The following is a 17532-nucleotide window of genomic DNA, read 5'->3' on the forward strand; positions in this document are numbered from 1 at the left end:
ACGCGGGCCACGACACTGACGCGAACGGGCTGACGTCCCGCCGCCGGGTGACGTCACGGCAGTCATCGCGAGGCACGCGCTCGCACGACCGCTCCCGCCGGCTCCGGCAGCCGCCGCCTCTCCGTACTGGGTCTCCTCGGCGGGTGGCGGCGCGGCGGGCCGCTCAGGGCGCCTCCTGCGAGACGAGGAAGTCGTCGAGCCGGTGCGAGCCGGTGATGCGCAGGCAGCGCTCGTTGGCCGTGTGCAGCAGCGCCGTGAAGGCCAGCGCGACGCTGAGGTTGTCGGCCATCTTGGTGCTGATCCGCGCCGGCAGCCGGTGGTACAGCTCGCGGAAGCTGTAGTCGCGGTCGGGCGTCATCTGGTCGGCGGCGGCCTCCTTCCGGACGGCCGGTGGCGAGCCGGAAGCGTTCTCCTGGTGGTGGGCCGGCCGGTGTCAGCGCCGCGCCGAGGCCGGGCGGGGAACTACGGGCCGGACGGGACGGTGGGCAGCGCCGCGCCGCGACCAGGTGGGGGAAACGGTGGGAGCGAGTGGCCAAAATAAGGACCTGCTGGTACCGGTGGTGAAAGTGTGGTGGCGAACGTCCACTCTTGACAATGCTCGCGCGTAATCGTAATTGTAGCAACAATGAGTCTGACGTGAAGGGACTATGTCAACAAGACAACGTTACCACGACCAACTTTTACAAAACACCGCACTGGGCTGGCTAGCTGTCTGATCCAGCAGTACCCAGGCTGACCACTGCAGCCAGCGGCATGGCAACAAAGGCCACAGACCCGGACTTGGGCACGCGTACACAGCACGCGACTGCTCCCAAGAGGCGTTGGCAAGGGGCGCAGATTTCAGCCGATGTGCAACGAAATGGCGCGCGGAAGGGGCGTCACTTGCCTTGTCGTCACGTTTCTTGTCCAGAAGTATCTCCCATATGGCGACTTTCAGTTTCCGCATGTCCATTTTCTTCGCCGTCCTAGCGTATGCAATATGGATCTTTTCCACCTAGGGCAAACAGGATCAGTACGGTACAGACAGCAAATAGCACGTACGAAATTATGGGAGGCGAACGATGACATAGCAAACACACTTCGGCATTGAGCGTCAGCCGGATGGCATGCACTGACGCTCGCTGTCTGTTCAGTCAACAATGACGCCGCCATGGCAAAACACGGCAGACGCACACAGGCAGGCGCTAACCAGCGGCAAGTGGCCGCACAAACAGGGCCGTGGCGGCCACATAGCAGCGGCGATCCCGCGCGCGACACACACACACACGCACGCACGCACGCATGCGCGCACGCACGCACGCACGCACGCACGCACGCACGCACACACACACACAACACACACACACACACACCACACACACACACACACACACACACACACACACACACACACACACACACACAAAGGGCCTCCCGGTGACCAGCTGCCCACTCCGCGCCACGACGGGGGCGGCGCGGCGGCCGGCGCGCGCCGTTACCTTGTGCGGCGCCTGCACCAGGCTCTCGCCGCTGAGCTGGGTGGCCGACGGCGGCGGCGCCGCCTCCTGCAGCTCGCTGGCGTCCCACACGCTCGCGCCGCCGCCCGACGGCAGGAACGTCGCCTCCTGGTCATAGTCGTCGCAGTCGTCCTGCGGCCGGTCAGCGCGGTCAGCGTCGGCTCGGCTCGAGGGCGCGGCGGGGCGGGGACGGCGGGCCGCAGGCACGCAGCGCGCGGGCACGCAGCGCGCGCCGGGCACGCGTCGCACGGAGCCCGGCCCCATGGTGCCGCCCGTTTCGGCCCGACGCGAAACAGATATGTCAGCCCAGCCGTCTGTTCACCACACTTGACCGCGCGAGTCACTCGCCGCGCTGGTGTTCGGATAAGCCTTCGACCAGTTGGAACACCGCCAGTTGGAACACGGTCAGTTGGAGCCAGTTTACACACATCCCGTTGCATTGGCTTGTGATGCCGTCATCCTACGTGATTCGGACCGCACAACTCGGTGCATTTCCCCCTATATTGCTGCGAATTTTAACGTGTTACCAAAAGCAACGACAACACTTCCTTTCTCATACTCGCCGGAGGAATTGGACGCCTCAAGCGACATCGGGCCTACTGTGTCTACCAATGTTTGTGAAATGGACCAGGGCACTAATCACTTCACTATCGGGACCAGCGCATCAGCCACTTCCCTATCGGGACCAGCGCATCAGTCACTTCACTATCGGGACCAGCACACCAGCCACTTCACTATCACGACCAGCACACCAGCCACTCTACCATCGGGACCAGTGCACCGACCACTCCACTATCGGGACCAGCACACTAACCACTCCACTATCGGGACCAGCACACTAACCACTCCACTATCGGGACCAGCACACTAACCACTCCACTATCGGGACCAGCACACTAACCACTCCACTATCGAGACCAACAAAAAACTGCACTATCAGGACCAGCGCACTAACCACTCCACTATCGGGACCAGCAAAAAAACTGCACTATCAGGACCAGCGCACTAACCACTCCACTGTCGGGACCAGCGCACCAACCACTCTCCACCATCGGGACTACTACGCTGAATGACGACTGCGGCAAGTACGACAAGCACTCCAGCCAGAGAGCAGCACTCACAGTCTGCGGCAGGTCGGGACAGTAGTTTTGCGAGTCGCGCTCGTTGTCGTAGTCGTAGTCGGCCACGCTGCCGTCCAGGTCGTGCTGGGCGTCCGCCGCCGACGCCACCTCACGCACGATGCCAATGTCGGGCCGCAGGAACAGCCTGCCGCGTCAGGGCCGGGCACGGGTCAGACGGAGGGAAGGAGGCGCTGGCCGTCCCGGCCCCAGTCCGCGCCAGCTACAGCTGCGGCCGCCGCCAATCGTGATGATGGGTGTGGCCGGGATGCCGCGATCAGAATTTCGGGTCACGTGACTTTCGTTAGCGTGACTTCCGTTATTCACGTTAGCGAGAATACGATACAGGACTGATGCACTCCAGCGGGAATGCCTGCGAACAAAGATGCCCACATTTACGAACGAATGGGCATGCATCGGGAATGAAGTAGTGAGAACAAAACTAAATTCGACGATCTCACATGACAATAAAGCAGCCAAGGGCGTGATATCAGTAGAGAATACCCTGCCTGGGACACCAAGTTACACTAAATCATTTTAAAACGGCAGTCAATTCCTTAACAAATTGCTACCCACCCAGTGACACCAATTTGTCTTGAAGGTCGACCTTATTTACACACACTTCCTACTGTACCACAGTTTGATTCCATACACCTACACTCAGCCTAAAGAATTATTGAACTTCTGTCCAGAAGTAATAAACACATACATTTTACTATTCGTTAACCAGTGATGATTACCTACAACCATAAGACAATTAGCTGGAATATAATTATGTTGTGTCGCATGTGTGACACAGTTCTGGCTGGTTTGAGAACAAAATAAATCCACGCAATCGAACCCGACTTGTTGAGAAGAAATCTCTCACTTGTCTCATATCACTACAAAACATCGACATGCTGACCCTGGCATTATAAGGATGTTTGAATCACACCACTCTAGTTATCACAACCAATCATTCATGCATCCTTCATTGCCATTAGACACACGTAGTCGGCGGCAACTAATAGCCAAAATGTGTCCCAGGCTGCTTAATCCCTCACCGAAATTTTATCCCACACCATTGTCGACGATTTTTTCAGGACTTGGGGAGAGCAAGGGCTTGAATAACCGCAGTTTTAACCTAGTTTCCTTCTAACAGCTTACGATTGCAGCCTAATTTTGCCAGCAATGACTGTCTCGTCCGATATCCCCTGATCCACCACCATTGTTAAGCCCTGCTCCCTAGACAAAGCGTCCTCATATCCGGGACTTGGTGAGCTTTGTCACCTAGCGACCTAGTTGATGAGCTGATTGTATCGCCCAGGACGGTGGGCACGCCAGAGGAGCACTCTTACATCCACTGGATGTGTCGGCGAGTCAATATATATATATATATATATATATATATATATATATATATATATATATATATATATATATATATACGGAACGTCAGGCGTTCTGACGCCATCCATGAGCCGGAAGCCAAACATATCCAATTGCTGTAACAGCACTCCTCCGCTACACGCTTGCATTAAACACCAGTGATTCGCTTCGGGCCATTCCGCCGGCGGCAGACCAGCCGAGCCAATGCCGGCTGGCTGCGAGCGGCGCCGGTCAGCGGGCGGGGCCGGCCGGCAGGTGGCGGCCGGCCCCGTCTGCCGGAGCCAGTCTGCGGCCCCGGAGGACCGATCCCAGCCTGGCCGGCCGGTGATCTCGGACACTGCTGACGCTGCCTCCCAGTCTCACGGGTCCGACGAGCGGAGCGGCGGCACCGACACGGTGCGGAAATGACACCCAACTGGCGCTTGTCGTCATATGCCTCCCAAAGCACTTGTGCATTCTCGGATAATCATTTGCATTTGGCGTGCACGATGGTCACATTTTAACCTCCACACGTCTTCAAAATACGTCGCAACTAGAACAAGCCTACACTTGGCTCACAGAGGCACGATCGATTGAAATCTATCGGCCACTTCCGCACGCAAAATCCACACGCGCAGAACACGCTCCTCCTTCTCCCCTCCCGCCCGGTCGGCACCGGCCGCGGGCAATCTGCCCCGTCAGCGCCGGCTCCGACCGGCGGCGAGCGCGGCGCGGACGGCGGCGGGCCGCGCGTCAATATTGGCACCGCAGATCTGGCGGCCACCCCGGGGACCGCCGGTCGCGCGCGCCGGGCCGCTCCGCTTGTTTTGCCGACTGACTGAAGGGCCGACGCGTCCGCCGACGGAGCGTCGAGCCGGGCGAGCCGAGCGGCGCCGCGGCCGCGGCCGGTGCCCCCGCGTCTCGGTGGCGAGCCGCGCCACGGCTCGGCACGGCGGAGGGCGGAACACCACACGAACAAACGGAGACAGATGGTTCCGCCTGGCGATTCTTCGGGGAGGTTCAATGCTACCGTCGATTCATCGACAGATTCTACGCCGACAACGGCTATTCGATGACCAGCCTATGGCCGTTCACAGTCTGGGGACTGCATCATAAATCACTATGCCGTTTGCATTCGCGTCTATAACGGGACCGAATTCCAATTAGACGACCACGCCCGATCAGCATCGGCCTTATTGGAATGGCCGGAGCGGCCGAGAGGCCGACGAAGGACCGAAATGGCCCGCCACGGGACGGCCCAGCTCACAAAAACGGGAGCGTGACGGCGACACGTGGTCACCTGCGTCGTCCACCCGTTCCCTCGATCAGCGCCCGGCTGCGTGTCCAGAGCGCACCACATTATCGCCACTCGACGCCGTCCCATCGCGGGGCTCCGTTCATTAGTGGCGATCGGTAATGAGGCGGCGGTCCGGCCCGCGAGTGGGCCTAAATTCGGCGCCGGCATCGCCGCGCTGCTCTCATAAGCGGCCGGTCTGCGCCGCGTGCCCGAGGGCCGCTCTCCGGGTGCGGGCCACCGGATGGTCCTCCTCCGAGCCGAGCGCTCTTCCGAGCCGCCCGGCTCGCTCGGTCGATCCCGGCCGACGCGCGGCCGGCGGCCGGCCGCGGTGTGACGGAACCTGTCGTCGCCGCCCATCTCACTGCGGCCGACGCGTCCGCTGCGATAGAACAGGCGCCGCTCGCTCCCGACCGGAATAGCCGGCCGTCGTGCCGCGCGCGCCTGTCTGGGGGCGCCTCCAGGGCTGCTGGGTCCGCCCGCGACGGCGGGCAGCGGCGCTCAGGGCGAAGACAAAGGGCAGCAGAACACGAGTCAACATCTGTTAAAGACTAGCCCCATTCTTCTGGTCGGAGTTGGAGCAACTCGCGACAAGCGCAGTAAATAAGATCAGTCTGACAGACCGCGTACCTGATGAGATGAATAGCAGCATAACCGTTCTCGTCCATAAAAGGTAACGTTGAAAACAAAATGTCACCTGGGCCGATTAGCTTCCCGAGTATATATATATATATATATATATATATATATATATATATATATGCAAACACACATCCATACATATACGTATATAACTAAATAAATAAATATATATATATATATATATATATATATATATATATATATATATACCAGATTGCACACGATCCGCTCAGATGCTGCTATTAAGGGAATGTTCTAAGGTAGCTTAGAGCTTAAGCTCTCCAGCAACACCGATCACATTGGCCTCATGTTGGACGGGATTCCGAATCCCTGCAATCTAACAAGAAACTTTGTCAGGAAATCAGATAGGTCTCTGGTTTAGAACTGAACCTGCGGAGAACGCGGACCGGAGCAGCATCGTCGCCCGAGGTCAGACACGCGGCCATCAAACACCTGCAACGACGCCCAACCAACGAATTCCGGAAATGCACACCACCCAGCCACACAGGTCATCACCCTGGAGCTTATCAGGGTCAGCGACCGTTCTCCCAGAAACTGGATGCGTGTGTCATTGGGGCTTTACGACGCACTCAGCTGCTGAGGCTATATGGCGTCACCTGCCTCTCACTCTGGCAGGAAGGGCGGGCACCGCGGGGAATCGAACCCCGTACCTCTGGTTGGAAAGAGAGAAAATGGATCACATCCCCACATTTCAGCTGTCGGTCGAGACGCGCCATCCCTCCTGGACCGGGAGTGTGCACGCGACAAGCGCACCCGGCACGGCCGCGGCCTGGACCGGAGCGTGGGGGGGGGGGGGGGGGGGGAGGGGCGCCTGCTCCGCTGCATTGTTAACGCGCCGATGGATGGTCTGTCGCGGTCGCTCTCGTCACACGATCGGAGCGCACGGGGCCGGCCCAGAAGGTGGCGCCCCGAGCAGGCCGGGCCGTTCAGGTCGGCCGCGGCGACAGGGCAACGCCGACGGCCGCCACCGAGGACACGGACCGACAGAGCTCCGCGGGGTACGCGGACTCGCGTCTCCACAGGCACAAAGGCATGCAATCGGCCCTCCTCTCATCCGGCACCGGTACACCTCGTGTTTTCGGTCCGGGTTCCCGGAACACACGGCTAAGCTGTCAGCAAACCATTACGCAAGCCTTATAAATTGTCAGTTGTCTAGCACACTTAAGTGATGTCGGCAACATTTACACCTGTCACCGGCATCCGTCATCACATTTTTATCGTAAATAGCCGGGTCGGATAGTGCAAAAGGCCATACGAAGTGTTTCTGCGGAGGACATATTGGTTGAACGACTTCAAAGGTACTCTAAAAATATTCTAAAATAAAAAACAGCGGCAATTTAAAGCTTCATTTTACAGAAACCAATTGGTAATAAAACATCTGGACACCGCTTGATGTCAGTTTCACTTCCTTTCAGAGGTACTCGCCCGCGGCAGCGAACCGTCTCGGCCCCTGCCCAACTGACGCGAGACGGCTCTCAAACGTTACCCAATGGCCCGCATCGCTATAAGGTGGAGGTTGCAATATGCGGAAGGTCTGGTCCATGATTAGAACGGCTGAGTCGCCGAAAGAGATCAAGGTAAGTGCTTTATGTGAGCTCCAGTGCCTGCTATTCAAGCCAGCAAGTACGGCTGTTCACATCGATTCAAAACCTGGCTGCCGTTCGCGAGGCACTGAAAAGTTGCGCAGCTCGTGTGATCACACATAGAAAAAGCCTTTGGCAGATACATGAGAGAAAAGGCGAAAGTTGGCCGTATGAAAGAATTGACGCTATATAAAATATCATACAATTGAGCCACCACTTTTGCGAACGATGCTTTCGAAATATCAAAATTTAATTACTGGTTTCAACTAAAATATTTATGATTAACATTCCGGCTTCGCACAACGCTTTTTGACGACACCTTATCATTTATGACAACAACTAACGCTCTCCTCTTCCTAAGCGGGGCACACAATCCTCCTCACGTTACCCAGGAAGAAATCTACATGACGTTGAAAAGTCATCAGCCAGAGGGTCCAATTTTTCGGCGCAGTTAACTGTGCCGGACGTCCGACCAGCCTGCGCCGCCGCGCTCCTGGCGGCGGCGCCCTGCGGTTGGTGGCGCGCGCATCCCGGCGGGAGGCGCGCCGCCGGCCGGCCTCCCGAAGACCCCCCAGCCGGCGGTGGCCGCTGATGAACAAAGTCGGCAAGCTCCGGCTGACCGCAGCCCGCGTTTTAGCAGGCGGCCGGCATTGTTTACGACGGGTGTTGGCGGCCCGCGGCAGCCGCCGCGCGACGGCACGCCAGGGCGCCGCACAACCTCGGCAGCGGCGCCAGCCGCGCGCCGGCGGGACCCTGCCGGGGCGCCGTCGACCGTCGACGCCGCCTTATGCCGGCACATCCGCAACCGCGGCCTGACGCCTGTCCGCGGCGCCAGCTCAGGCGACCCACTTGAACACGGCGGCGATGTCGTAGTGAAGGTCCTCGGGAGCGTGGTCTTCTCCTCGTTCCACTTCTTCATGGTGGCCGGCTTTAGCTTGATGGACTTTTTGGACGGCGCGAAGGCGTCGGCCCAGTCGCACTCCTCGGCGAAGTCGATGGCCTCGGTATCCCGCTTGCGGCGCGGCTTGGCGGCGTCCGGCGCCGGCCCCTGGCGGCCTGCCGGGCGGAAGGGGCGCGTCAGCCGACCGGCTGGCGGGGCGTGGGCAAGACCCCAGACCTGGCCAGGGACGGGGCAGGGCAGGGACAGATACCTGGGCAGGGCCGGGGCAGGGCAGGGACAGATACCTGGGCAGGGCCAGGGCAGGGCAGGGGACCGAGGGACGGAACAGGGCAGGAACCGAGACCTGCAGCTGGGCGGGGGCAGGGCGAAGAACCGAGACTTGGGCACGGACGGGACAGGGCAGGGACCGGGTAAAGTGGATCACGGCCAGCGTTGGCTCGTCACCCGGCTAAAACACCATCTTTGACGCGTTCAGGTTCGTGCCGGTTAAAACTGGCGCAAACCAGCAAAAGCTCAGAAAACCATACTCTTCCTTACTTCATCAAGCATATCATCATATTGTAGTTACGATGTTCCCTATCCAATTAAGGCAATGCCAAAAATGGCGATGTGAACAGCGCTTCGCGCCGACGGCGGATGGAAGCACGCGGTGTATTTGCTACAACTGGCACGTAATTAGCATCTGGACCCGTGTTCCAGGACCAACGGTGACAGGCGATATGGCGATGACTGCCCCTGCCGTCAGGGGTAAAGTGCTGTCACTCAGACGCGCGGCATCATTACCCATCAGCTAGTAAGCATGGACGCACGCACGGAGGCCGCCTTGAACGACATTGAGCACTATGGAATCTAGTCCAGGCGGTGGGCGCTATAGTGGACGCTCGACATTTTGTAATGATGTAAATACGATAAAGCCGTAATCAACGCTGATGCCGCGCTGCTACACTTGCGAGGTGCATTTGACCTGATGAGTCTGTAAGCAGACACTTGCCAATTAGTCGGTTGCTGAGCTGGTAAGTAAAAATAACGCCGTTGAATAACGACTAGTCTAGTTTTAACAATAACGTTACGCTTGTCTTGGGCTCACACTTGCCGCGTTATCATGCATTTACGCCGCATTTTAAATCACATGGCGAACACCTTTGCATTACCAACAGGCGGGACGTGCAGTACGACAAGGGTATCTGACACTGATAGGCCAGACCATATAAGCGGACATATTCCTGTAGAATGCGTCTGTTTTGCTGGACACCGGACTTGTGTGCTCATTGTCTCGTGATGTCGTAACCGAGGGGTCACCAGTCAGCTGACGCGCTTTACGATGTGACAGTCTTCCCAGCCGATGCAGACGCCTGTTCCATGCGTATGTCTACAACGTCTGATTGTGCGGGGGTTGTTCACGTTAACCTTATCCGTGCATGGACGTTAAATAATATTTTTACAGCGCTTGAGTTCTTGTTGCTTTCTACACTTATTGGCCACCGAAAGTAACAGTTTCTGCTGATCCGTTCGGACTGGTAACACCTGACGGGCACACTTCACTAATTCTGCCTGCGGCTGCTAATGCCGGCTGTGCCGCCCGACGCTGGGGACGGGTGGGGCGGGTCAGCCGGGGGTCACCGTGACGCCACACAACAGACATTTCAGAACTGTCCTGGCTGCTGTTCAAGACAACACCCCACAAGGAGCCGGTTACAGGCGCTTTTCAAGTGATGCTGGTGCGAACGTCGTCAAGCGCGTCGCTTTACAAGGGAGGGCGAGGGAGGGGGGGGGGGGGATATCCGTTCATGCGCCCGCATCCCTTGACCATTCACTGTCGCAGCTCAGAACCCTACACACACAAAAACGGCGACCAACTGCGCGACGGTCCTCTGACTTCTGCGCGCACCGGCCCGGTGGCGACAGGGCGCCAGCGGCGGCAGGCGGCCCTGACCCCGCGGCTGACCCCGCAGCTGACCCCGCGCTGACCCCGCACCCCGCGGCTGACCCCGCGGCTGACCCCGCGCGCGACCCCGCGGCCCCCCGGCTGACCCCGCGGCTGACCCGCGGCTGACCGCGGGCTGACCCCGCATGACCCCGCGGAGACCCCGCAGCTGACCCCGCGGCTGACCCCGCTGCTGACCCCGCGGCTGAACCCCGCGGCTGACCCCGCGGCTGACCCGCGGCTGACCTGTCAGCGGACGCAGCTCCAGTGCCGGGCCCGGCCCAGGCCAGCAGGCGGCGCTGGTCGAAGTCGAATCCTCCCTCCTGCGGCACGGCCGACACCAATGTCTGAGCAGGGCGGCGGAGGCGGCGCCGGCCGGCGGCAGCCGGCGCCGCCCGCGTGACGCCGCCGTCTCCGGCCGCCGCCTCGTCGTCGTCGCACGCTTCGTCCGTCATCGCGCGGCAGAAGAGCGTTACGGCGGCGCGCCGGACGGTCTCGCGATGGGTTTCGGACGGGGGGCCGGCACACTCCGGCGCACAGCACGCCACCGCGCGGCAGGCGGTTTGCAAGACAGCGGGATGGTGAACACAGACGTGTGCAATTAGCAGGGCCGGCCAGCTGTCGCGCAATCTCCCGCTGGCTGTGATTTTCCAAGGCCGAAGAAGCATACGGCGGTTCGGGACTCGGTCAATGGACTTTCCGATGACGAAACGCAAGCCCTCGACACAATGCCTCTTCCGCCCACTCCAAGTCCGTGGGCCAAGGCGCACGGCACGCCAAGGCACCATAAAGGAGCCCGGCCCGTCAGGATCGGGCTACACCGCAGCACTCACAAAGCGGGTCAGACAACACAAGCCATGAACACGACCGCGCCGTGCACAGGCCATCCGAACACAACGCGCCAAAGGTCGCCGCCTCCTGCCGCAATCGCTACCACCTCCGCACGCCAGCGCAATACTTCTTCTTTCCCCGCGCGCCCCGCCCCTGGCGTGCCGGATTTCCGAATGGGGTCGGTACAAAAGCGCCGCATATTGGCACTCGCCAATGGCCAGCCGGCCCGCGGCGCGGCGCGTGAATGGGCGGGCCGCAACCGCGGCCGGCCGGCGCCACAATTCGTCACGGCAGGGCCGGCGCCAAGCACCTATTGATTGCGAACGGTATACGCTGCTAATGGTGCCAAGATATATGTTCGCGCAGAGCCATCTGCCAGCGCCCGGCGCGAGGCACCGCCGCGCCCGAGCGGCACACGCGGAGCAGTGGCCGGCAATGGCACCGGCGGGTGGCGTCTGCCGCCACGGAACTCGCAGCCGGCGGAGGCGACACACGGGACAACAGCCCCATCTCGTCCGCTTTCCCTGCGTCCGCGGGCGGGGTTCGCGACCGAGGAGCTCGTCACAACGCGTCTGGTGTTGAGGCTACACACCGCTGTTACACTCGACGGCAGAGCGACGCGGCAGAGACGACACCCGAGTATGCAGCCGCTCGCACAGAGAAAGCGGTCAACACGCGCGCGAAGAGTCGCAAGTCCTCAGCGCTGTACTAACCAGACGTTTACCACAGTGACTGATTTATTGATTACGGGAGTGTCCGACACGTCAACTGGTGGGGTCATTTCGCGCCGGATGCATAACGCATGCTTTTGAGGAAAATTATTCCCACGGGTTTTGGGGAAAGCTACAGCTCCGATAACCTGCCCCGACCATTTGCTTACTCCTCCATGGGCCTTGTAACCAACTGCATGCAAACAGATCAGCTCTGAGCAATTAGGTTACAGCGCGCAGTGTGCTGCGAACAGAACGAGAGTTCTCATGCGTAAACAGTTCCCTAATAGGTTTAAGTGAAGTAGATTGACCGTCGGAAACGCCGAGTTCAAACCATTACACGCAGCTTCGCGTTATTCGAGTCGAGGGAGAGATGTGCATATCAAACTCACACCTGCGCGAATGATCCGTAAGGCGGACATTTGGTTCACGGCACGAATGCACAACACGATAATTTCGACCTTCTGGCGCCGCCACTGCATGCCCAAATTGAGCCACCGAGGGGATATGTTTTAACTGCGGCGATCATCACCCAGACAACGAACGGGTCGCCCCACTCATCCCTGCGCTTGTCCACTTTACCCGACACAGCCTCGTCATTTCCGGCGCCGCGCCATCCACGCCGCGACACCGCCCCGGACAAATTGGCGGGAGGCACGGCTGTCCCGGCGGACCCGCGCCGGCGCCTCACTCACCGCCAAACTCGTCATCAGCCGGCTCCTCCATGATGACGCTGTGACCGCGTTGATGTCGAACCTGCCGGCGGCGCAGCGGCAGGCGTCAGGCCGACGCAGCCAGCTCCGGGGAAAGCGAGGGCGTCCCTCGCTACCGCGCGGGTACCGGCGACCCCGCCGAAACACAGCTCCACCTTCGGCACACCCGCACGCCCGGGCCTGGCCTTGGGTGCTCCTGTACCCGTGTCTGATTCGGCACACACCGCGGCCGGTTCTAGCGCCCGCCTGGTACTGCCACGTCCTAATCTGGCACGCCTCCACTGTGCATGCGTCTGACCCGGGACACCTGCTGCATAGAGCAACCCCCATAGGTGCTGCGCGTTCTGCTTCTCGCCTGGTCTGTATCTCGTCTGATCTTTGCCTCGCCTGGTCTGTGTCTCATCTGGTCTGTGTCTCGCCTGGTCTGTGTCTCCGTGTCCATGTCTCGCTTGGCCTGTGTCTCGCCTGGTCTGTGTCTCCCGTGTCCATGTCTCGCCTGGTCCGTATCCCGCCTGCTCTGTGTCTCGACTGGTCTGTCTCGCATAGTCTGTGTCTCCCGTGTCCATGTCTCGCCTGGTCTGTGCCTCGCCTGATCTGCGTCTCGCCTGGTCTGTGTCTCATCTCGCCTGTGTCTCGCCTGGTCTGTGTCTCCCGTGTCCATGTCTCGCCTGGTTCGTGCCTCGCCTGATCTGCGTCTCGCCTGGTCTGTGTCTCATCTCGCCTGTGTCTCGCCTGGTCTGTGTCTCCCGTGTCCATGTCTCGCCTGGTCTGTGCCTCGCCTGATCTGCGTCTCGCCTGGTCTGTGTCTCATCTCGCCTGTGTCTCGCCTGGTCTGTGTCTCCCGTGTCCATGTCTCGTCTGGTCCATGCCCCGCCTGCTCTGTGTCTCGACTGGTCCGTCTCGCACGGTCTGTGTCTCCCGTGTCCATGTCTCGCCTGGTCTGTGCCTCGCCTGATCTGCGTCTCGCCTGGTCTGTGTCTCATCTCGCCTGTGTCTCGCCTGGTCTGTGTCTCCCGTGTCCATGTCTCGTCTGGTCCATGTCCCGCCTGCTCTGTGCCTCGTCCGGTCTGTGTCTCGCCTGATCTGTGTCTCGCCCGGCCTGTATCTCCCGTGTCCGTGTGCCCAGCCGGCCGCCGGGCCTCTCCGGCCGTCCCCAGCCGTCTCACCTGTGCCGCAGGTCGGCGGGCGGCGCCGGCGGCGGCGGCGGCAGGTCGGCTCCGGCCTCCTCGAAGCGCTGACCGTCACGCTCGTCCGCCAGACTCCAGCCGGAGAAGGAGAAGCCCTGCAGCGGCGCGCACAGCAGCCGGCCGCCGAGCTCTGCCGGACGGTCGGCGGTCAGACAACGCTCAGACGTCTGGTTCCCCCCGCCGCGCCGCACCGCCGGGGGGCAGACGCCTGGGCGTCAGCAGACGCCCGCCTAGTTTGGTGCGTGGAGGCGCTAGCTTGGGGAGAAATACAGACCAACAGCCAGCCGACTGTAGGCAGAGTGCGCGGATTAGCGACAGGATGCCAACTGGGTGTGCAACCTAAAAGCATATACAAATAATAAAACCCCGTTACATGGGACATCCTGGACATGGCCATCCCAGCTTTTTTTAAAAAAGCTGCAAGCCAAATGCTTGTTGAAAAGGAAGACCTGGTACGCTGCGCCATACCGTTTTATGGTGTCACTTTAAAAACGTATCACCCAGTGATAGCTGGCGTGTTTGGCAGTTAGGCCGCCGTCGTTCGCTTGCTCTGTTGTTCCTCACTACGTACCACTTTTCTACGTAGTCCGTTACGCAGATTGCACCAGATCCCAGTATTTCGACTATTTCAGGCGCTATGCTCTGTTGTTCCTCACTACGTACCACTTTTCTACGTAGTCCGTTACGCAGATTGCACCAGATCCCAGTATTTCGACTATTTCAGGCGTTAATCATGTAATGGCCGGGAATATCCTGGTGACTGTCCTGCTGTCCCACGACCTCGCTCAGCTCACAGCTCTACACAAAAGCTGTCTTGAAGGGGAGTACTACTGACCGCCCTGCAGCCAGTGTCGCTGTTTTGCTTCCCCGCGAGTACATCGCTCGAGGGGACAGAACTGTAGCGGAGACATGTCGCCGGACCCCCAATGCCAGGTCAGCATACTCTAAGGTCCCGGCACATGCGTGTACTGCAGCGCGAACACGCATCCGCGGAAGACTGACGCGATGAACGTCAAAAACGGTCGAATGAATGCAGTAGTGTCACGGTGGTGAAACTGTCCCGCAAAGCAATAAAAATAAAAAAAACAAAATATGCGACATCACAAACTACCACAACTGCGTCTAACGCATACAGCTAGGACATCTGACCCGGCTGGCGAGTCCCCGTACCCCGTTCCGGTTCCGGTCCCCGTCCCGGTCCCCGTCCCGGTCTGGTCCCGGTCCCGCTCTGGTCCTGTCCCGGTCCGGCCCCGTACGCTGCCCATCTGAACTGACCGGGCGGCGCCAGGTCCGGCCGCGCGTCATGCTCCCCCTCGCGCTCCTCCGGCGGCGGCGGGCCGGCCTCGGTCGCGGCACCGGCCTCCACCATCAGCTCCTGGGTGTCGTCGCGCGGCGGCAGCGCGCCCAAGAAGGCGGCACCGCCGGCGCGGCCCTCGTCGGCCGACACGCGCAGCAACCGGGCCAGCAGCGGGTCGGCCGGCGCCGCGTCGCCGCCGCTAGCGCGTGCCGTGATGTTGGCCAGGTGCGTTCGACAGTGGCGTGGCGGCGAGCCTGGGCGCGGACACAGCGGCGGCGTCACACCGAGCCGACGACACAGACACGGGCAAGTCGTCACAGCGGGCAAAGCATAACACGATAAAACGATTAAATAAAGTTTGGTTACCTTGCCGAAATGGGGGTTAATAAGGTGTTTTGTCGAAGTACAGCTTGCTATGACATGCCCATTTCAGACGGGTGATCCCCATCTCTCCTCTTCTGCTACGAACATCTTTACAACGCGGCCTGACAGCCTAAAAGCTGGAAAAGACCGACGCACCGCGTAGCAAAAGCACAACTGAGGATGACAAACTATCCCACGAACACGCCAGCGATGCGCCTCAACAGCTCACATCACACGCCCCATGAAGCCCCACGCGTCGTTCGGCGCCCTCGCTCGTCCGCCGGGCAGCGCCACTGCGCCGGCGGCGGCGCGCCATCCGGCCGTACCTTCCTGCGCCGTTTGTCGGCGCCGCCCGGCTCCGGCTGGTCGCCGTCGGCCGGCTCGCCCTCCTCGGCGGTCTTCTGTTTGTTGTCGGCGCGGCCCAGGCCGCCGGCCATGCGTAGCGTCTCGCCGTGCAGCACCTCCACCCGGTAGCCGTAAATCTTGGCTGAGGCGTCCAGGGTGTAGCTGGCCACCTGTGGCAGGCGGCGCCGGTCAGCCCGCCGAGTCGCGGTGAGGGAGTCTGGTCAGGTCACAGTGGTGGGAGTCTGGTCAGGTCGCGGTGTGGGAGTCTGATCAGGTCACAGTGTGGGAGTCTGGTCAGGTCACAGTATAGGAGTCTGGTCAGGTCGCGGCGTGGGAGCCTGGCCAGGTCACAGTTGGAAGTCTGGTCAGGTCGCAGTGGGGGAGTCTGGTCAGGTCGCGGTGTGGGGAGTCCGGTCAGGTCACGTTGAAAGTCTTCACAGGTCATGGTGTGGAAGTCTGGTTAGGTCAGGTCACTGTGATGGGGTACAGTTAAGTCAAGATGGTGGAGTCTGGGTCAGGTCATGGTGTGGAAATCTGCTCAGGTCGAGGGATGAGAGTCTGATCAGGTCACAGTGTGGAAGTCGGGCCATGTCACGACGCGGGAGTCTGGTCAGGGGTCACGGTGTGACAGTCTGGTCAGGTCACGATGTGACAATCTGATCAGGCCGCAGTACATGATCCTAGTCAGGTCATAGTAACAAAAGATCATGTCACGAAAGCAAAGACAAGTCGGTCCACGGATACACGACTGTCTCACACCAGCTCGCAGAAACAGCGTAACGCGGCACCACGCAGCCCCCAACGACCCGGCCAAATGCTGACAGAAGACGCCAGCCGACCGTTCAAGACGGCGCTGTCACGGCGCCCGCCCGCCCCCCCCCCCCCCCCCTCCCCCTCACCTGGAAGTTGTCGAGGTCCGACTTCTTCTGCCGCAGCATCTGCGCCATGCAGTCGATCAGCTGCAGGCTGAAGGCGTTCTTGGCGCTGATCTTGTTCTCGGCGCTGAGCTTGATGCAGTTGGAGTAGTGCGCGGCCAGCTGGCCGTGGCTGAGACCGGCGATGGCCGGCAGCGAGCGGCGCCGCTCCGTGGCCCTGCGCCGCCTGCTGCCGCTGCAGCTCACGCTCCGCCTCGTCATCCAGCTGCCGGCCGGCGGACTCAGGTCAGTGGTCAGAGATCAGCGGTCGGCTGTCAGAGGTCAGCCACAAGAGGTCAGAGATCGGCTGTCAGAGGTCAACTATCGTTCCACCTGACCGGCATGGTGCGAAATACGATTGAATACGTGCCGTAATGTAACCAGCATGCGGAAAGTTCTCCTTTAATCACTCAACGGTACGCTGGCCAGGCAATTGTCACCTATCCGCCCTATCTGTGTCCATCCAACAGCGCTATAGCAAGGGTCAGCCAAGGCCGAATCAGGCCGGAAACCAATGCCCGAGATGCGGACATGAATCGCACACATTGGATTGCAGATAATGACTGAAGCAGACTTGAATGTCATTTTGTCGCCAATCCCGACCACTTGAGAAGCAGCGACGTACCGACCCAGATTGTCCATGCCCCGAACGGGTCGATCCAAACGTCATCATTTTCTCTGGGCGTCCGAGAAGCGCATCGGTGAGTTCGGGTCCAATCCGCGGGCAGCCACTCCCCGCTACGCCGTGTGACGATCCAGCCCATCCCCCACCAGGCTGAGCGTGGCCCGCGTGTCTCGGCGTGCACCGAGGGCAGCCCCAAACGACCATGGCGGCACTGGCGGACG

At 60.3% G+C, this 17532-nt stretch overlaps 1 protein-coding gene across 1 annotated transcript; it reads right to left on the bottom strand.

Moving 5' to 3' along the window:
• Window positions 1–133: 133 nt before the first annotated feature.
• LOC119090226 (condensin complex subunit 2) lies at window positions 134–17328 on the bottom strand. The gene is made up of 11 exons (XM_037213011.1): window positions 17312–17328; window positions 16672–16819; window positions 15805–15942; window positions 13747–13862; window positions 12563–12623; window positions 10562–10649; window positions 8351–8444; window positions 2618–2762; window positions 1479–1628; window positions 887–994; window positions 134–412 (listed from the first exon to the last, which is right to left on the bottom strand). Exons 1-11 carry the CDS (start codon window positions 17326–17328, stop codon window positions 164–166), a joined length of 1314 nt encoding a protein of 437 aa, XP_037068906.1. The 3' UTR covers window positions 134–163.
• Between the last annotated feature and the right edge of the window lie 204 nt (window positions 17329–17532).

The sequence above is a fragment of the Pollicipes pollicipes genome, unplaced genomic scaffold (genome assembly GCF_011947565.3).
Source record: "Pollicipes pollicipes isolate AB1234 unplaced genomic scaffold, Ppol_2.1 Scaffold_3087;HRSCAF=3621_pilon_pilon_pilon, whole genome shotgun sequence".
Lineage (NCBI taxonomy): Eukaryota > Metazoa > Arthropoda > Thecostraca > Pollicipedomorpha > Pollicipedidae > Pollicipes > Pollicipes pollicipes.